The sequence below is a fragment of the Centropristis striata genome, chromosome 20 (assembly GCF_030273125.1).
Source record: "Centropristis striata isolate RG_2023a ecotype Rhode Island chromosome 20, C.striata_1.0, whole genome shotgun sequence".
Taxonomy (NCBI): domain Eukaryota; kingdom Metazoa; phylum Chordata; class Actinopteri; order Perciformes; family Serranidae; genus Centropristis; species Centropristis striata.
The window spans coordinates 6335041-6355875 of NC_081536.1; the positions used below are offsets into that span (position 1 = coordinate 6335041).

The following is a 20835-nucleotide window of genomic DNA, read 5'->3' on the forward strand; positions in this document are numbered from 1 at the left end:
GGTGTCAGATTTTATCAGCTGTGGCTGACAGGGGTCAACAGGCCAGAATGCAAACTACGGCAGCTCAGAGAGATGCTGCTGCTGCTGTGACAAGACAGAGGGGGAAAAAAAGCTCTCTAGCTCTGGAGCAAAGTCACTCTGTAGGGGAGAGGCTGTCGGATGGAGGCTGGGTCATTAGGCAGGAGGAGCTGCATGTTGTCAGCTCACGAAAAGGCGAGAAAAAACTAAATTGTCTTATGTATGACAGGATGTGAACGAGTGCCGCTGCACTAGCAATCAGTAAGGATGCTATCAGATGCATCCGCCAAAAAAAAAAGTAGGTTAAGGACACATGCTGTGTGATTAAACCGAGATGGCGTGTGTGTGTGTGTGTGTGTGAGTAGCTCTGTGATTTTAGAGATAATTAATTATGGAGGAACATGTGCCTGTGTTCCCCTTCTTCCTACTACTTTATCACTGATTCCTAAAACACCGTCAGTCTGCATCTTGTTACCAAGAGTCAAGCGAAGCGTTGCCTCCAGGACAAACATGCTGACAATAGTGATGAGAGCGCCTGATGCCTCTGCTGGACGCGGTCTCGCCACGGAGACCCAGTGACCAGGCGGGACAAAGGGATGTAGGGGGGGGGCTAAAACATCTATTAGTGAAAACAGAGGGGGGATAATTACTCTGAATAACTCTCAACTGGCAGGACTTGCCCACCCACCATTGAGAGCATGATAAATTAACTCTCTCCGCAGAAGGGCAGCAGGGGGGGAGGGGATACAATCTACTCCGGTACAGTCTATGTACAGTACATATGGACCCCCCTGCCCCCCCCCTCCTCACAACCCACATTTACTACTACGCACGCAAACTAGCACACACATGAGTGAACGCACATGCAGGGTTAATGCCAGAGGGGGTCTTTACTTTTAAGCTGTGTGTGGCTTTATCGCCCGTTAAATGTATGTTGGGGAAATATGAGAACATCTGTCATAACATAGTCTGATCCACCTAAAGTGATCCAGAGGCGGCCAGTCAACCTGCGCATTATGACAGAAAGACAAATGTGTTGATGCACGCGGCGTACAAAAGTGTTTAGGGGATGATTTATCACTGTGTGCTACCGTGCCCTGTGTGTTTGATTCAGAAAAGTATGTTCTGCGCTATAAATTATCTTGTTCCTCTGTTAACAGGAGCTTTATTATCTGCAGTCATGCCTGAGGAGTCCACTGCTGTTGTTGTACTCTTATCAAACTGATACAAAGCTATCGATCTTACTTTTCTAGCACAAGATGCTGCGCTACATCCATTAATATCTGCCTCGGAGCTATGTTTCTGCTGCTCGTGTCTGCTTTGAGCGCTACAGGTCTGTGGTACTGTCGTATCTGAAAAAGGGAGAAATGTTTAGTCGCAGTGCAGCCGGCAGCCTTCCTCTGTAGTGGACTTGCTAAAAGCCTCTTCAAAGAGCTGATTTCAAAAGCCCCCTTGAAAGGCTACTTGATATGATGCCCTATAAACACCTTCAGAGGCAGATGGAGAACTCTTTGCATGCAAACATGTACGCTCATTAACACCTGCAAATAAGGAAATATCATGTGCAAGCACATTCTGTACCGCGCATTGGATACACTGGTCAACTTGTTGAGGAGTTTCAGAAGGACAAATTTAAGACTTCCTAAGTGTTTATTGAAAACTAATTTAGTTAAAGCAGCTACAAGGAGTTTTAAACTGGTTACGAAACAGTCTCAACAAATGCTGATACCTCTATATGACCTAGCAGGGAAATGAGACCATTAGCAGGAAGATTGGCAAAGAATGTTAATTTAGGTTAAAAGTGAAGTGGGTTAAATTTAGAACTACATTTGTTTGTTCAATGGTTAATTTACCCCATTTATTTAAGTTATATACTTCGTGGATTATTGGTTACCTCTTTAAAATATACTTACTTGTTTAAAATATACTTGTTTAAAATATATATACTTGTTTAAAATATACTTACCTGTTTAAAATTTATTTACCTTACCTGTTTAAAATATACTTGCCTTTACTTACCTGTACCTTTTGTTGGTGATTGCTTTTATTTACAATTGTTTATTCTTGTGTTTAAAGGTTTTTCACCTGCACTGAAATGCATTGCACTAATTGCAAAACAAAGAAAGTGAAAGAGTGAAATCCTGAGTCATCAAGTCCTTCCTTTCAAGTGTGGAAAGCCATGCAGTGAAAATACACTTGACACATATAGTTAGTCCTAATGCCTGTCAGGTACCAAAATTCGATTTGACTTTAATGGAAACACTGCTAAAGATAAAGCACAGTGAAAACACAAGTCTACCTTGGTCACTCATTCAATGGATGGAGAACATTGTGGGACTTGAAAGGATTCAAAACTGATCCTGAATCTTCCTTATAAACGTATATAAACACTGTATTTTGTCTCTAAATGTCTATTTGTATTAGAGCACATCTGCTGATAAAAAAAACTATTACCACTCTTATGTAAACAAGTGCTCATATACATTTAAATGATTAAATGACTTCAGCAGCAAGAAGAAATAGATTTTTTTAAAACGAGTCCCTCCAATAAAAACATGCCTCTCTCTCTTTCCAATGCGTGGGAATATTAATGACCTGGCAGATAGTGAAAGTTTATTCTGGGTCATGATAGCAGCGCGTAAGAACTGGTGTTTCGTGTCCAACTTGTTTTTTTTTTCTTCTTCCTTTTAATTTGTGGGAGTGTGTCAGTTGAGCTTTATTGACACACTACATCATGTTTAATTGCAACACATAAAAGCAGCTGCCTTCAGATCAGAGAGGGTTGGGAAAACTGATGTGCTTCTTTTGGTGTATCTGGCTAAAACTTTAATCGCTCAGAGTCGGTGCTCGACATCGCAGCCCACAAATATCCACTGGTGGAGACACATCATAGAGAAGGGGTAAAAACCTCGGCTCTCTCCCTCCACCGGTCCCTCTCAGTCTTTGCTACTAGGAGGTCTGGACACTCATCTGTTCTTGTAATCAGCCTTTGAGCGAGTAACATCACCGCAAAGAGAAACCTCCCGGATGAATGTAGCTAAAGAGGACAACATATTCCAGATGGAGCCATTTTTCACCCTGCTTTGCTTTTTGTTTTCTGCTGCCATCAGACTAAACTCTTTCTCTGTGTTTGTAAGACACAAAGGCTTTTCAGTAACAACGGGTACCTGAGGGCCCTCCACAATACTTGAACAAGGTTGTTATTTATCCCCAAGAATTCCCATGGCTTCTTCTGAAACTTAAGAGGGTCACTCAGGTTTGGTTATGGGGCTTAACAACAAAATTAAGATAGTAGTGTGCCTCCCTTTAATGGTACGAAATGTTTAGAAAGTGAAGGAGTGCAAAGCCTGAGCTGAACAAAGCGAGAGAGGGAGAGTAAGTAGGGCAGAGTTAATGTAAACCTAAATAATTATATAGCCAGAAAGGAAATTACACTGCTCGGTAATTTCCAGACAAAAGCCTTTTGATAGTATATGGGAAAAGAGAGTGTTACACAACAGGAGTAAAAAAAAAAAAAAGAAGATACAAGCAACAAGAAACACATGCTTGGTGGCGCACATATCTAGTTTCCTTTGGAAAGCGGGAGAGGAAGCCACAAAGAACAAGGCAACAAGGTGGAAACATTCCTGCAGCTCATACTACCTGTCATCTTATACTGTGACTTTTGTTTTGCTTTTTTGATCCAGAAACTGGATGCGCGCTCTTGTTGCCATTATGAAACCCTGTCAGCTGGTAATTTTCACTCAGGACAGGAGGTTGTTTTTTTTTTGTTAATGAGGGTGAGAACGGCTTGAAACGAGACACTCACACTTGATATTGAAGGAGGCTTTGGTGGAGTGGAGAAACTCTCCTAAGACTGGGTTCGTAGCGACGCACTCGAAGTTTCCTGCGTCCAGCTGCCGGTCCACGGCGATGAACTTGAGGTTGCTGCCTTCCTGGAAGCGCCTCTCGCTGTTCTGCAGGGGCTGATCGTCCAGGCGCCAGCTGTAGGTGATGTCGGCCGGATCGCTGACCTCGCAGCGTAGCATGGCGCTGCGGCCGTGCAAGGCATCCTGGGACTTTGGCTCCTTGGTGAACTGGATGGCAGCGGCCGGGATGGACAGAACTGGAAGAGAAGGAGAAAAGAGGGGAAAGTAAATGACAGAGGATTAGAATGGGGCTGCTGTTAACGTTTTATTGCTTTTTCCGTTCATTAAGTGTATGCCATGGCGACCACTTAGCCCTGTGCAGGAATGTGATGTTTAGACAATACTGGCTAGCTGTGAATTATTTTGTCGTTAAAATCATCAGACCCGACACGGAGAAAATACTTTTTTCCCGTTAGCGAGGCAGTGACGTGAGTGGGTGATCCAATACACACACACACACACACACACACACACACAGGAGTGCCTCACAGTCATGTGCCATCAGCTCAGGGAGACGAATCTCTCACACAAGACGTGATGTGTCGCACACTGTCCTCACGCACGCTTAAATCTTTTATTTCCCCTCATGGTGCGGAGTACAAGCAATGTGTGAGAGACATGTTTTCTGCTCTATTTACCCACATCTCAGTGGAGGAAAGTGACATGATTTTGGCTTAAGGCTGAAGGAATATGACACAGTCACAGTCACTGGAAAGGCTACAGCTCTAAGCTTAGAGATCTCAATACACAGAGGACAAGGAGAGAAAATGAAAACAGAAGAAAGAAGTCACAGTGACAGTATTTTGACATGTTTCTCTAACTAATTTCAGTTTTTATTCCTCAGTTTGATCTTGGTTCCTCATAGCAAGATTCTTGCTAATTTCTGTTACCTGTTTTTAATTACCCCCCTTTTTTTAAATGTCAGTCATTGAACAACCACAACTTGAAAGAGCATGTCAATGAATCAGGTTGTCAAAATACAAGAATTTTAATCTTTGGTGCAGTACTATTTTTTTTTTTTTTTGATGAATGGCAAAAAGAAAAAAAATCCTAGTCACACAAAATATGTCCCTTAAATACCAACACACCATTGATTTTTTTCACATTGTTTCATCTGTGCAGCATTGGGTTTAAAATCCAATTGTAGATCTGTTTCTTTGGTCCTTACTGTGCTATTCAATGTGGAAATTGAATCATTTTAAACATGTGGTATTGAAATAATATAAATAAGTATGGATACTTTTGACAGCTCTATCAGTCACAAGACTGGGTCATTTCATTCCAACACACCCAAAATTCAGATTTTTTTCCCAGTACATGTCATGGATTTAAAAAAATAAATGAAATAATTATAATATGTGAAAACATCATTAAATTCAGGGACCTTGCATATTCCTCTAGGGGTCTTGAAACAGACTCTTGGACCAGGAAACAAAAATGTTTTTTCTGCAAAGTTGCCAGTTTTTACACTTGCTTATTCCAGCTCAAACACCTCTACCTTCCTGCTGAAGGAGCAAAAACACAGCAGCAGCAGCATAACAACTAATATGTCTGCAACGGCGATTCAGAGAGCTCAATTTGTGATTTGTCGTTAATTAGAAGAAAAAAAATCTGGAAACCAGGGAAGGAGCCGGACTGGCAGCTTCCAATTTAAACTCAGCAGCTGCTCTTCTCTGCCTTCGTGTTTGAACAACAACCACAATGAACTACTCATCAATAGCCATCTCCATAGTGAGACAAGGCAGGCCCTCATGTGCCCTGCGTAACACAATGTTATCATACCACATGTCAAGGTTTGTTATGATAAGGAACGGTCCACCGCTAGACTCGATTAAGCATACCTACACCTGCATAAGGGTAAGAGTGTGTGTGTGTGTGTGTGTGTGTGTGTCCTCTGGCAGGACTGAAGCCAAGTTAAAAGGGGATCTTTCAATAAAGTTAAATCAAGGAGTCTGTTGAAGATGAGCCAAATTAATTCCTCCATCTTTGACCCTCCTCATCCCACCGCTGCTGTCCTCCTCCTGCCTGTCCATCTCTTCATCAGGCTCACCTTTGTCTCAGCTGCAGGTGGCTCGAGCCGACAGACAGTCGGGCAGAAAAAGACGCAGGGAGGCGAAAAGGCAGGTCGAGCACGACAGACAGCTAGAGAGGCTGGGCAAGAGCAGATTATTTTGCCTTAAATAGGGCTTGGCGATATGGCCCTAAAAGAATATCACGATATTGAAGGCTATTTTTGCAATAACGATATTCTTAACGATATTAGGAAATATTTATAAAGATATAGAAAACAGGATTTTTTTTTAGTCTGTATAAATAATAATAATAATCATATTTTAATGACATTTTGTAAAGGAGAATAAAGGTTCTTGTATGTTTTATTTAAGGCATCTTATTTTGACAGTCTTCTTGTAAATTCTGTGGTGGATTCTCTTAACACACCGTGCTCTTATTTTGAAAGCTGCATGTGTTTAGCGACAGGGAGTGAGTAGTTTTTTGTGACAACTTTAACCACTACATCAAGAAGTAGGAACGTTGCAAATATCATGATATGCATTTTTTTATTATTATCGTGAATGATACGATATGGCACACCTCTAGCCTTAAATGCCCCCTCACCTCACACAGGAGGAAGTTAAATTGAAAAAAAAAAAGAATATCAGAAGAAGAGAATCCGTGTCAAAAAGTGATCTCAATGAGTAATGTAAGCAAGAACAAGACAGAAATATGATCACACAAGGTAACAAGTGCATGTATCTAGCCTTACACATTATGGATTCACATACTGTGCCAAAAAATAAAGTGCAGTGTCTGGCGTGTTCTTGAGTGTTCTTGCACATAGAAACATTAGCTCAAGTAAAGAGATATCTGTTAACTAAACACCTCCCACACAGATAGAAGCATCACTTTTCTTGTGTTGAAGCCAAAAACTGCTGCTGAATGACTCCTTACTCAGCACACCAGCCACTGTATGAAAGACATCCTCAGGGAAGGACACAAAAGCAAGATGCTCTAAAGACAACAAATACCAATAAATGTCTTCCTACAATCAATCAATCAATCAATCAATCAATATCCTTTATTTAACCAGGTAAAATTCATTGAGATTAAAATCTCTTTTTCAAGAATGACCTGGCCAAGAAGGCAGCACCATGATAAAATAAGAACAATCAACCACAATTCTCATTCACCACTTTCAACATCAATTAAAGTACAGTACAGGCCAAAAGTTTGGACACACCTTCTCATTCAATGCGTTCATTCTCATTCAATTTTCATGACTATGACATTGTAAATTCATCAAAACTATTAATGAACACATGTGGAATTATGTACTTAACAAAAAAAGTGTGAAATAACTGAAAACATGTCTTATATTCTAGTAAGCAAAGGGTGGTTACTTTGAGGAATCTAAAATAAAAGACATGTTTTCAGTTATTTCACACTTTTTTTGTTAAGTACATAATTCCATATGTGTTCATTCATAGTTTTGATGCCTTCAGTGAGAATCTACAATGTAAATAGTCATGAAAATAAAGAAAAACGCATTGAATGAGATGGGTGTGTCCAAACTTTTGGCCTGTACTGTACATACAAGATCAGGGACAAGACTATATGGAGATTGAAATGAGTACAGTTAAAAATGAAATAAACAGTGGGACAAATCCACAGCTGGAGTTGGTATTATGCTTTCTGCTTACAGTCTGTTCATTGTCCAAGTAGCAGCGATCAATCACGTTTGAGTTAGCTTTGCAGGTAAACAGTCCATGTGGTTTCTTTCAACTCCAAATCTTCTGTGAGCAGCGTACAGAAGAGGAAGTCTTGGCCCAGACACTCTGATATCAGCTGGCTACGCCGGAGCCCAAGAAATATTGGCTGTGGCCCCCAGAGGCTAAATTGTTGCCAAGCCAGCTGATGGCTTCTAAGATTGCATTTTTTTTTTGTAACTTGGTAAAACAGCGAAGGATGGTGAGACAGTGACAATATACTCCAGTGTTATTATTTCTAGTCCATCAGACTTTTGTTTTTAATTTCACGTCTGGCAGCCAGCCGGATCGATGGCTTCTTTGGATGAGCCTTTTTTCTGGTGGACACACTGTATTAGAGGTCACAGCCCAGTGGCCTTTTCTTCCAGCTGTAAATACAACGTGGGAGAGAGATTTATAGAGTCCAGGAGAGACACCTGCTGCCAGATGATTGGCTTTGACTTTACTGTATCAGGCTAAATGTATTACTTGGAAGGAAACTTCACTTGTTCCCCTCAATATAAGTCACCAAGCGGAAGATCCGTCCATCTCACTTCATTTCCACAGATACATTTCATTTCCAATTGGTCAAAAACAGAAAATTAATCAACAAATAGATATAGTTATTCGGGATGGGAATAATAAATCGATGGTGGATTAATGGTCGTCAAGTGGAATTTTTAATCGATTTGTGTATTTTTTTAATTGTAATTTTATCTGTATATGCGTAATGCGTATCAGTACTTAAACACAAAACACATTTAAATATGCAAGATTTCTGTGAAAACTAACCTCATACCTCTTTGGGGGCTAAAACACAAAACATTAAACTCCTTGATGTCATCTTTACAGTTTAATCTCAGTTGAGTTAGTTTTACGATTGACATGATCAAGTCTCTTAGTCCTTTCAAAGCAAAAGCAGACGTTATCGAAATAGGCTTTTGCATAGTACTGTATATATATATATATATATATATATTATTTTACCCATGTATGCATGCAGCGATTAATCGATTAATTGACCGTTAATGGTATAGATAATTGAGTTTGCAGGTTTCTTCCAAACGCCCCAACCCTAATAGTTTTATAAAACTTACTCCAGCTCCTTAAACATGAGGATGTTCTCTGTTCAATGTATTTTGTAGTTTTTAGACAGTTACTTAAAGCAAACAAGCATTTGAGAGAGGTCACATCGGGCAATGAGAACTTTTGACTCGTTCATTATGGAAAAAACCGTGAGCCCGAGTTCATCAATCATTCCTCCATCATTTGAATTGTTAACATTTCTCTTCTGTATAAACAAATGGTTTATAACAATTCCCCTTGGAGGCTGAGGATTTGTTTCCATCTGCATAAACCTGGGATAAAAGGCAGCAGATGGGCTGGAAACACCAGCAGAGTCATCCCCAACACCCACCTCAAACAATCTATCAAGTAATGTTCACAGACAGTATACTGCCTCCATGCCAAGCTTACAGCTGGGGTGTGAGGTAGCGTGCCAACTTCCATCACTGAGCCTCCTCAGGCTGTGTACAGCGATGTTACAAGGCATGGTGGAGGAACGGGAGAGCTGTGGCACGTTGATGGTTTTATTTGAGATGTAAGTTGACAAGCAGTGTGTGTGTGTGTGTGTGTGTGTGTGTGTGTAATGACTTCCGGGAAAAGTCCCAGCAGAGACGGCACATACAGATAAGGTGTTTTCACATACCACATGATGACAGACAAGACAGCCAGAGAGAGTGTGTAGAGTGAGGCACAGTCTATCACATCTGAGCAAGTCTGCCAACTTTACTGTACTGTTCAAACAGGGAAGGCACCGTGACCTACATCTCTCAGCACTGCCTCTCTAGCACTCATATAAACAGACACACAAGGGGAGACTTGGAGGGCACACACATATATAAAGCACACAATCAAACACAAGGACAAGACTGCCTGCTTTGATCACCTCTAGCACCATGACGCAGGGACGCCACAACTTAAGTACGACCAAAGTCGTCTGTCTGACCAAATCAATAAAGTTCATTTAGGTCATGCTTTTCACAGAATTTCACAAGGGCTGAAGGAGAGGGAATGTTTGGCTCTGCACAGTGACATTTCAAAGAGATAAGTGAGGCAGATGCTATCCAAACTCCCACTGAGGGCCCTTCAAAGTAAGAGTGGTTGAAAGGGAGAGTTACAGATAGAGGGGAAACAAACAGTGAGAGGGGGAGGCAGGGTAGGAATGTTCATGACAAGAACTTTACATTGCTGAGGTATTGAGAGGGAAACTGTTAAACTGGCAAACTAAACAGTGAAGTGGAATAAATCATGAAAGCTACCTGTGGAGTTTTTGACCATTAGTAGCACTCTGGAGCAGCTTTTAATGAGTGGTTTCCAGGTTTTGTTTTGTTCGCACACAGATGATACGTGAGGCATTTCTCATATTATTCTTTTGGCCGACTGTTAGTTGCAGTCACATGCAAAGAAGTGTAGTAATATGCCACTGAACGCAGCAAAGAAGACATCAGCAAGCTAGCAAACATGGATGTGAACAATGCAGGATTTCAAAATAAAATATAAACCATCAGCCTTGCCAATGTTTTATGAGGAAGGGAATCGAATCAACACGTTTGTTAGACCTCAATTACTGTTAATGTTTACATGCACACATATTATTCTGAATATGACAATATCCCAAATTAAAAAACAGGGATCATGTAAACAGTATAGAATATATAGCAAATTCCGATGAAGATGCAAGTTTTTTTAGCAATATTTTGGACATAAATACAAGTGTAATATGCGTCTCAATTGCATTTTTTTTACTGCAATTTGCAACCTCTTGCCTGTTTACAGTCAGCTCTGTGTCACAAATCAACTAGTCCAAAAAGAAAAGCCACATTACGGGTCAAAAGGATAAAACGCTACTTTTAAAGTATGAATATGCATCAACATTGTACTGCTGACCTTTCTTGAGAAGATGGTTAAAGGAATGAAGGCTGTGTTGCGCGGTCAAACAAGTCCGTCACCAGTGGAACATTTTTGAAACTTTATTATTTCTAGAATGATCACTTCCCACATGGGGCATTTTACATTAATTGGAGCATGAACGGCGGCTTGTATACAGGAATATTCATTTTCATTCACCATGTAAAAAGCTTAGTAGGAAAATTGTCTAGAGCCCACAGGACATCTTCAAATTCCTTGTTTTTACCAACCAACAATCTAAATCCCAAAGATATTTAATCTAAGATGATCCAAAAAACGACAAAAGCAACATATCCTCCCATTTTCCAAGCTGGAACCAGTAAATAATGTGCGGCATGACTCAATCTCTGACAATCTTGATAATTGATTAAATTTGAAATTAACTGAATGATCAGTCAGGAGGAAACTTCAATGATAAGAGTCTTCTTTGAAACCAGAAAGCTTCATAACAGGATTAAGATGTCTCAATAAATCAAAGCTGTAGAAAACTATGCTTGGCACAAACACTCCAGGGAGCCTCCATCTCTTCACAGATTTAAGAAAAACAGAAAAACAACAACAAAAAAAAAAGACTCTTGGCTCTGATACCAATCAATATGCTCTTGCCGGGAAGAGCTTGCAACGGATACACTAATGCACCCGGATGAGCAGCGATCACCATGAAATATTAATAGCTCTTCGTTTTCAAAATAGTTTGAGTTTCCCTGGATTTCGATCAAGGTATCTGGAAAAAAAGTCGGAGGAGAGAGAAAGTAGGTTAAAGACGGAGAAGGAAACTGCTGAGACGGGTAAAATATCCGCACACAGGGATTCTCCTCTTCAACTCGCTGCACTGCCGACCCCATTAAGCCCGACGCGGCTGTCAGGGCTGTCAGGTGGAAGTCGTCTTTAAGTCACTCTGACAGACAGAACCAACCATAATGGGCTCATCAGCAGCCAACGCCTCCCTTCTCTCTTTCCCAACTTTGTCTGCTGGCACAGGCAGGCAGAGGTGGCCCAGTGGGATTATATTTCAAGAAAAACTATGTTTTATCACCATATCAGCACGAGGCGGAATGCAAGCTGCAGAATTGGGGTCAAAGAAGGAGTGGATGTAGGTTACTCAGACAGCGAGTAAAATCAATATCCAGATAAGAAACTATTTGATGTAGAGACACACAGGCACAGGGTGTTAAAGAGAAAGATATTCCTGAAAATATGAACTGTACTTCTAAAACAGGGGTGTCAAACTGTGGCCCACGGGCCAAATTTGGCCCGCAGTGTAATTTTATTTGGCCCGTGAGGAAATACCAAATTATTATATTATTATTGTACTATAAAAGCTGACCCGCCGGTATTATACGGCGCATATACCGCTAATACTACAAATCCCACAATGCACAACCCCTGCTGTTGTTTAGGCGCATCAATCAGGACAGGACCCAGAAACGCGCTCCTCTGTGACAGTCGTCATAGCAACCTCAAGCTAGAGCTGTCTCCGAGCTACCCCTTCCCAAAAATGGCGAAAAGAAAGGCAGAATTTATTAACCTGTTGTGAAAGTTTATTTTGATATTTAAATCAGAAGGGTGCAAATAGAAAAGAGGCATACGATTTTGATTTAATTTTGATTTAATACATTAATGACATTGATGTGTTTTTTTTTTTAAATTTGATTTTGCATGTCTGCACTATTTAGTTATATATTGTATGTTTGTAAGCGTTGCTGGTTCCGTATTTAATGTTAAAGCAAAACATGTTTGGTATATATTAAAAGGTTTATTTGTTCAATGTTGGCCCGCGACTTTATTCAAGTTTAAAATTTTGGCCCATTGTGTATTTGAGTTTGACACCCCTGTTCTAAAAGAATGTTTAGGATGAGAGCCTGCAGCTGCATTACAGACGTTAGCTTGTCAGTGAGGATCCTGTCATCAGGATCGTGTGTCTCTGGCCAGTCGGGGTGACGACAAGCAGGGATGACACACGTCTGAGGCTGAGAGAGGTGAAAGGGGAAGACGCCCGCACATGCACAGACGCAAACAGCAGCACCCGCAAATACTTGGCACCAGGCACGCCCCATGGAGCTCAAAAAGCCCCTATGTGTGGGATTTCACAGCCTCTCAGTGGACCGTATCGGAGCGAGACAGCTGCTCTGAAATGTTTTAGAGTGACAGGAAAGCAGAACGAGGAGACTTGGAGTCGCAGAAATGAGTGTTGCTGACGGAGCGTGAGACAGTGATTGGAGCGTGGCTGCTAATAGATATTTATCTCAATGGACACCTCGGCATCAGTGACAAACACTTCCTGGAGTATAACTGCTGCAGATATCCATTTAAACATTTTCAAACACTCTTTGTTAAGAGTTTAAAGTCTTTAATCCATGAAAAAAAGCACCAAGTCTGCCGTCGTTAATGAAGACACTTCCACCAACTATGATCACTCTATTTTCATTACTCCCTCCAGTCCCCAGCCACAAAATCTACATAACCCAATTAGGGATAAGAGCAGCAAGGCTCTAGATAACATCAGCCCTCTTTGCTCAAACTACACACACTCTAACAAACAGTTGCGACTTCAAAAGAGAACCAAAAAAAGGGGGAAAGTGGCACAGACACGATTAGAGCGCCTCTGATCAGATCAATTATTAACAAGTCTGTGAGAGTTCACATGAGATCTGAAAGAGTGCTTTGCATGATTTGGGAGCAGAGAGAAACATCTGACTTAGTTAATGGCAATCAGGAGGTCAGACATGGGCCAACAGAATAAGCACAGACTGGAAAAACGGAGTATGAATTTTTCAGCATGCAGACAGAGGATGGGTACAGAGGGAACACTACTCTCTCACACTACTCTCTCTTTGAAAGCATCTATTTTAGCATCTGCTGTGCCGGCTTACATTGTAGAATAAATGAGTCTTCTGTCCTCTGGTCAAGTTTTTGAGGAAAAATCTCGGTGGATCCTCTTCTTCGTCTTTAGTAAGGTCATCTTCTAAGTGCTCCATTAAAAAGTCATGAACGCCACCAGTGGGGAGAAAAAAAAGATCATATTTTTATTGTCAGCAATTCCTGCAGATTCCCGTTGGTTAACTGGAATGCGAAGCTAATATGGTTAGCATTCCTATCATGGGGGGTGTTTGATCCCCGAGAATTCTGCTCTCCTTTCAATTCCCCTTTTTTCTAACTGACTTTGACCTAGTGTCCCTTCTGTTCAACACAGTCATCAGAATTAATATCATAGTCATCACATTTAATAAAAATGATCACTTCAGTTACCACACGTACCACACGTACAGCACGTACTCTTCCACTGATCATTATTGTAGTTTAACTCAACAGTTAAATCACTCAATCCCATCAACTTGGTAATATATCATTACACATAATAAAAATCATTACTGACTTTGGTCATTACAGTCATTTATGTATTTTAATCATCACATAACATCTCAGAATCAACAAGTTTCATAGTGCCTTTGTGTACTACATCATGTTAGGAAAGTGCTAAACCAAAGCCTTGTGTTTTCACAGTCTCATACAATCTTTTGTTGGTATTTAGGCAAGCAGAGATCTCAACTCACTTGACAGGGGGTTACAGCATAGTATCGCAATATTTTGTGTGGCGATTGATTCATGGAGGCCAAGTATCGATATTGTGTATTATAGTTAGTATTTTCCCCATTTTTGTTAGGAATATACTGGAGATTCTGGTTTCATATGAAACTAGAAGATCTAAGGAATCTATAGGCACCATGTGAGTCAGGATTTCGTGTTGGGAAGTTGTCGAAATTTTCATTAAAAAAAAAGAAAAAAAAAAGAGCATTGAAGCTTAAAGTTGAGGAAAGTTTGAGAAAATGCTGCAGTTCATTTATCCATTCATGTTTGATATAGTTCAGTTTAGTTTGACTGAATACTTTGTTGGTCAGTCTGTGGGTTTGACTCTCATTGTGGAGGGAAAAAAAGACTGAAGTGAGATGAATGGATGGAAAATTTTCTCTTATTTGACAAAACCATTCTTGATTGAATTTAATTCTATGGACACAAAATGCAGTACTGACCATATTGCAAAGTGCTTAAAATCGCAATAATATCGTATCGTGGGTCTTCTGTCAATTCCCACCTCTAGTTTCTAATTAGTTTTAGCCAACTTTGAAGTGGTCCTGGGTAACGAACCTAAAGCTGAAATATGACCATCAACTATAAAAAGTGTCAAGTAATGATAATTGGCATTAATACCTGGTCAGATTATTTATCTTGTGTACTTGTTATTCGATCAGAATCTTCCTGTTCATAAAATCAAGAAACGGACTGCAAACAGCCTGAAGAACGTCTAACACTCATCAGCTGACCAAAGCATGCTTTGACGTAATGCTGTTTGTTTAAAGTGACAATGGGTACTGGGTATTCAAAAGTTGCAAGTTAGTATGGGACAATCTGTCGCACAAGAGACAATTCTAGTGACAATTCTCTCAGACCAATGAGTAGTCTACAGGGTTTTCACTTCACCTGTCAGAACAGGCTCAGGTAAAAGTATCAGGTACCAGGTTTTATCCACAGCTTTTGCTAATGGAAAACTAAAAAAAGAGCGAGGTGAGTTGAGTCATACCATGCAGTGGAAAAGTGGCATTATAGTTATTACGTAATGTATGTTATTTAATGAATTCCAGGTCTTTCTTTCCCATGAACTTTACATCTTTAGATATAACCAGTAGTACATGACAGCCAAACATCTAGTATTACAGAACAATCCATCATGTCTTGATAAAGTCTCAGAGGAGCCAGCTTGGATGAGCATCATGTTGGCATTTGCAGAGAGGCCGATAACCATCTGTCACCATCTGAGCAAGCGTGTCTGTAAAACTGTAAAAGCTGAAATAAAACCTCAATTGAAAAATCGTGAAAGCTTCATCCACAGTTGTGTTAGTGGATCAAGATGTCAGGGAGATAAATTGGAGGGGGAATGAAGGGCAAACTGGAAGCACCCAAGCCCACTGACGGAGATTTCATTGCCTGTCAGCAAATGACCAGGTGTGTGTGTGTGTGTGTGTGTGTGTGTGTGTTTGTGTGTGTGTGTGTGTGTGCGTTTCAGTTTTCTACTGACCGAGTTGCCACCCCTGGCTGCCTCTTTGAAAACTGGTTGGCAGGAACCAAAGAGCATAAAACAGGTACAGCTGCATGATAAATTGCATCTAGATTTATTAAGCCTGTGAACACACCACATTTTAAATTACATCTATGGAAGAAAATATAAAGATAAATGTGTTAGTGAGAGGTGTGCCTGCGTGTTTTGCAAGCATGTATGCAATGCAATGTGGGAGACTATGTGTCATGGTCCAAAAATACGATTTTGAGGCAGTAAAAGTAAAAAAAGAAAAAAAAAAGATATAATAACTAGTGTTTGGTATACAAACAACACCAAGAAAAGCTGTGGCTAATCTCAGATACTGATGTCAAATTGAGTTTATTTAGCTACAAGTGCATTTTCATGCTTCAGTGAGCTCTTGGTCAGTATTTTTAACAATGCTGCGTGTCAGAAATAGTTTGGCATCTCTGACAAGAATTACACAGAGAAATCACCAGTGCATGAAGCTGAAATGGCGCCCAAACAAAGAGGTCAGGCTGCCTTATTTAACTTGACAGCAGAGAAACGTTAAACAGGACAAAGTCAGACCAGGTACAATGTCTCTGTCAAAACATTGAAACGGGAGTGACAGTTTGGACCACACACTATTGACCTCTATCAGCTTTTGTAGACTTCATTTGAATTACTTCATGCAGGGAAATAAATGTCCAGGCGCAGAGGGAATTCATTTATTTAATTCTAAACCAGCCAAAGGGCTTCAACTGACGTCTGTTTATTATTGATTCAACTTTTACTGAAAGGTGACGCCTTTAAATCACTTGTTTTGTCCAACCAACAGTCCCATACCCCAAAACATTTCATTCACGGATATAAAAACAGAAAAATCCTTACATTTAAAAGTCAGATGAGAATATGGATACCACTCTCATGTCTGTTTGCTAAATATGAAGCTACAGTTATATAACTTAGCATCTAAAGCGCGTTATCCCCCTAGACAAAAAAGCCATTTAAGCCCTTAACATCCAGCTTTTGTCTTTAGTGGGAAAGGTTACAATTCATTAATTCTCGTGACATATAACTCTGCAATAGTTATGGCTATTTATCGCCTCCAGCTCCAATCAGCAGTGAAACATGACGCCCAGGTGGACATGCTAATTTTGGCCCCTTTTCCAGCACAATACCTTCAAATTAGTCCGAACAGAGTTTGAAAGTGCAGCTGAATAAGTAATAGATATATAAAAAAAAAAAGAAGTAAGCACAATTGAAAAAGGTCACCATGCTGCTTCCAACTGTTTAACAACCCTATTTTTCAGTGTGTTTGACACTGAACGTGATGAACAACACAAAGGCATACACACATATGATCTTATTATATTTCCCACTTTAAAACCCCCCATATACAAAATCATTTTGATGGAAAAATAGTATAACTCTGGGCAAGCAAAGTAGACCTATTCAATAAGCTTTAAAATCGATTGTCATACATACATTCATTTATTTTCGATGATTAAAGGAACACTCCACCGTTTTTTCATATTAAAACATGTTATTCGGGTAAGTAAGACGAGTTGATACAGACCTCTTGCGTCTCAATGCGTGCACTCAATCGCCCTGGCGCGCGGAGCTACTTGGCTAGCACTTAGCTTAGCCCAGTTCATTCATTAGGATCCAAACAGCACTTGTGACGGAAGTGAGAGGGAGCGGAAGTGATGATATTACTGTGCCGAGTCGAAGTGCTCCCAAGTGCTATTCCGCCATACATTATAGTTCTCCTTTTTATCCGCTTCCAAAAGCGCCACGTTTTATTTTGTGTCGCCATACTTGGTCGTTTAACTACTCGTGTAGCTGTATTTAAATAGGGAAAACGTGGAGGAGTTTGGTCGCTCCTAACTGTCCATCTGTTTGGATCCTAATGAATGAACTGGGCTAAGCTAAGTGCTAGCCAAGTGGCGCCGCGCGCCAGGGCGATTGAGTGCACGCATTGAGACGCAAGAGGTCTGTATCAACTCGTCTTACTTACCCGAATAACATGTTTTAATATGAAAAAACGGTGGAGTGTTCCTTTAAGTGATTTTTTTCGCAAATGTGAACTATGTCGATAAATGTGATATGGTCTAATTCCATGTCACATCTAAAAATATATCGATACATCGCCGAGGCCTAGGGGTGTAACAATATATGTATTTGTATTGAACCGTTTCGGTATCAATTGTATTCTATTTCTTATTTTATTTTCATATTTGTGTAATCTCACAATAAATTGTTGGTTTGCAAGCAAAATATATTTGTTGTTTATTATTTATAAGCACGCAAATATGTAAGTAAATTTAGGTTTTTTTGCATTTTGTTTTCATACTGTACCGAAAATGTACCGAACTGTGACCTCAAAACCGAGGTACGTATCGAACATGATTTTTGTGTATCGTTACACCCATACCCAGGCCTCGTCCTACATTTTATGTTGATCACCTACAACAGGGGTGTCAAACTCAAATACACAATGGGCCAAAATTTAAAACTTGCGGGCCAACATTGAATAAATAAACCGTTTAATATATACCAATACGCTTATAAACATACAATATATAACTAAATAGTGCAGATATGCAAAATCTAATTTCAAATAAAAAACACATCAATGTCATTAATTTATTAAATAAAAACTAAATAAAAATCATATGCCTCTTTTCTATTTGCATCCTTCTGATTTAAATATCAAAATAAACTTTTTCAACAGGTTAATAAATTCTGCCTTTCTTTTCGCCATTTTTGGGAAGGGGTAGCTTGGAGACAGCTCTAGCTCGACGTTGCTATGACGACTGTCACAGAGGAGCGTGTTTCTGGGTCCTGTCCTGATTGACGCGCCAAAACAACAGCAGGGCATTATGGGATTTGTAGTATTAGCTGTAAATGCGTCGTATAATACGGGCGGGTCAGCTTTTATAGTACAATAATGAGATAATAATTTGGTATTGCCTCGCGGGCAAAATAAAATTACACTGCGGGCCACAGTTTGACACCCCTGACCTACAACTTTGACAACTAATCCAGTTGTGTACAATGCAGACACTCTTCCTAGGGTTTTATAAATGTCATCAGGGTAACATTCAGGTGTGAACAAACAGCCAATGTTCAACCTCAGCCATTACTCTCACTCCATCAGACTGAAATGGATCAAAGTAATACAAAAGAATGACTCCCTGCTGTCTCTTTTCATTACATCCAAAAAGCTGACCCCAGGTAGTATTTTCGTCTCAGCGTGCTATACATCAGCAGAGCACATCTCCGTGTTCATTCCTCTGCTTCTAATTGAAAACCACGTTCAAAGCAGCAGAGCCAGGCTGCCTTTTACCAGGAAGACTGGTATGCACACCCGCTACCTTAATTCAATCGCTGCTCTTATTGTAGCAGGTAATTGCACTGTGGAGGGGTCTCGCTCTGCAAAGCGACTTACTTGTGTGAAAAGAGAGAGGGCCAGGCTCATTATACCAAACCACACCGAGATGACTATCAGTTTATGCCTGTTACTCTCCATCTTGCCATTGACAGCATGGAGCTAGCTCTGCGCCTATTAGACAGAGACCCCCCCCCCATCCCCAGCCTATTATCAGGAAATATTGGCATGGCAACTGGCATGCAACCTCTCCAGGTGGACCGCCGCTTCGCTTCGCTCCGCTCAACTCTCAAACCGCACAGCAACAGTCATTTAGACGCCTCGGTGGAATTTCTAGCGTGATCGCCATTGTGACAACTCATCAGGAACATGACACTGATTGCATCACTCCTGTGTTTTTTTTGGATCATAGAAATTCATTTTCTCAAGAAAGTATCTGACATGGCGTGTTGACAGAAGTATGTCAGCTCTCCTACGAGCTGTAATGCACTCTCATGCCCCCTAATGAGGCGCTGGTTGCCAGCACACCTCTGGCTTTGAAATGAAGAAGTGCTCCATATGGTCTCCATGACAGGAAAAATAATAAAAAAAACACTCATGTAACAGTGTGAGCAAGAGAGGGGGGAAACAGGCGTCAGCCATAAATCTCTTAATAAGCGCACCGGGAGGCGGTCAATGGCATCAAAGCGTTGGCTAAGCCCCACCCAAACGCTTCTTAAAGTGTGCTTTAATAGGCCACCCATCCTAGGCCATTACCGCCTCACTGCTCCATGTACTAGGAGGCCTCCAGCGGGCTTCGGGCCAGGACTGAGGACTGGGACTAGTTTGGTCTCTGGGGAACATAAGTAGGGTATAATATTACCAACAAAAAGAAAAAAAAGATACATAATCATAGCTCACTGTTTAACAGGAAAAAAAGGACTGAATAATTTGTATCTGGCATTTGCAGGGTTATTACAGTAATTATTTTGAGAAGTTGGCAACCGATTCTTGGCCACTTTTTTTTTTTTTAATATACAAAAAATAGGGACATCAGACAGCAAACTATGCAGCCACTAATTAACACACTTTTAATATTTGTTGCACTAGTGATATTTAAACATAAGTGTTTCTATCACAATTCCTCTATTCCAGGAGTTAAAGGTGGACATAAACTGATAGCATTTACAATTCTAATTCGGTAAAGTATTCCATAAAACACAAACTACAAAGAACAAATAAAGTTTTTATTGTGTTTGTGTGACATAAGTGCTAAAAGACAAAAACAACCACATTTTTTCGGTTCTGGCAACAAAAAGCTGAGGCCTGGCTGCCTGCCTAGCTTTTCTAAATAGCTCTATGTTCTAAATAGTTCTATTGACAAAAATCTACTTTCTAACAGATTATGAACCCTCGAATTTCCTTTTTCTGTGCTACTTTCATGCCACCAGTTTTTTAGAAGCAGCTGTATTTCCATCAAAGGTTTCATTCTCTTCTTTTATCTCATTCCTGAAGTTATTTAAATTTAACGCCGACCATCAGCATAGCATCACAATGTCATGCTATTCCATTATCGTATGATGTATAAATGGCAGTTCACGCAGCGTGATGTGCTCGCTACGTGACAGAGCGAGCCTCAATACGTGAAGAAGCCATTCAGAGGAGATAGCGGCGGCATCTTTCATCACCCTCCCAACCCCCCGGCCCCCCCCCCCCTGCTCTGTCCCTCTGCACCAGGCTTCATAACTGTCATGCTGTATCTAAAAT

At 40.5% G+C, this 20835-nt stretch overlaps 1 protein-coding gene across 2 annotated transcripts in view; it reads right to left on the minus strand.

Moving 5' to 3' along the window:
* Nucleotides 1-20835, minus strand: part of ptk7b (protein tyrosine kinase 7b) — a 101278-nt gene that overhangs the window by 29881 nt on the left and 50562 nt on the right. For both annotated transcript variants that reach the window (XM_059359768.1, XM_059359767.1), the window contains one exon: nucleotides 3827-4123. In XM_059359768.1, the coding sequence (XP_059215751.1) occupies nucleotides 3827-4123 (297 nt within the window). The remainder of the gene's footprint in view (nucleotides 1-3826; nucleotides 4124-20835) is intronic.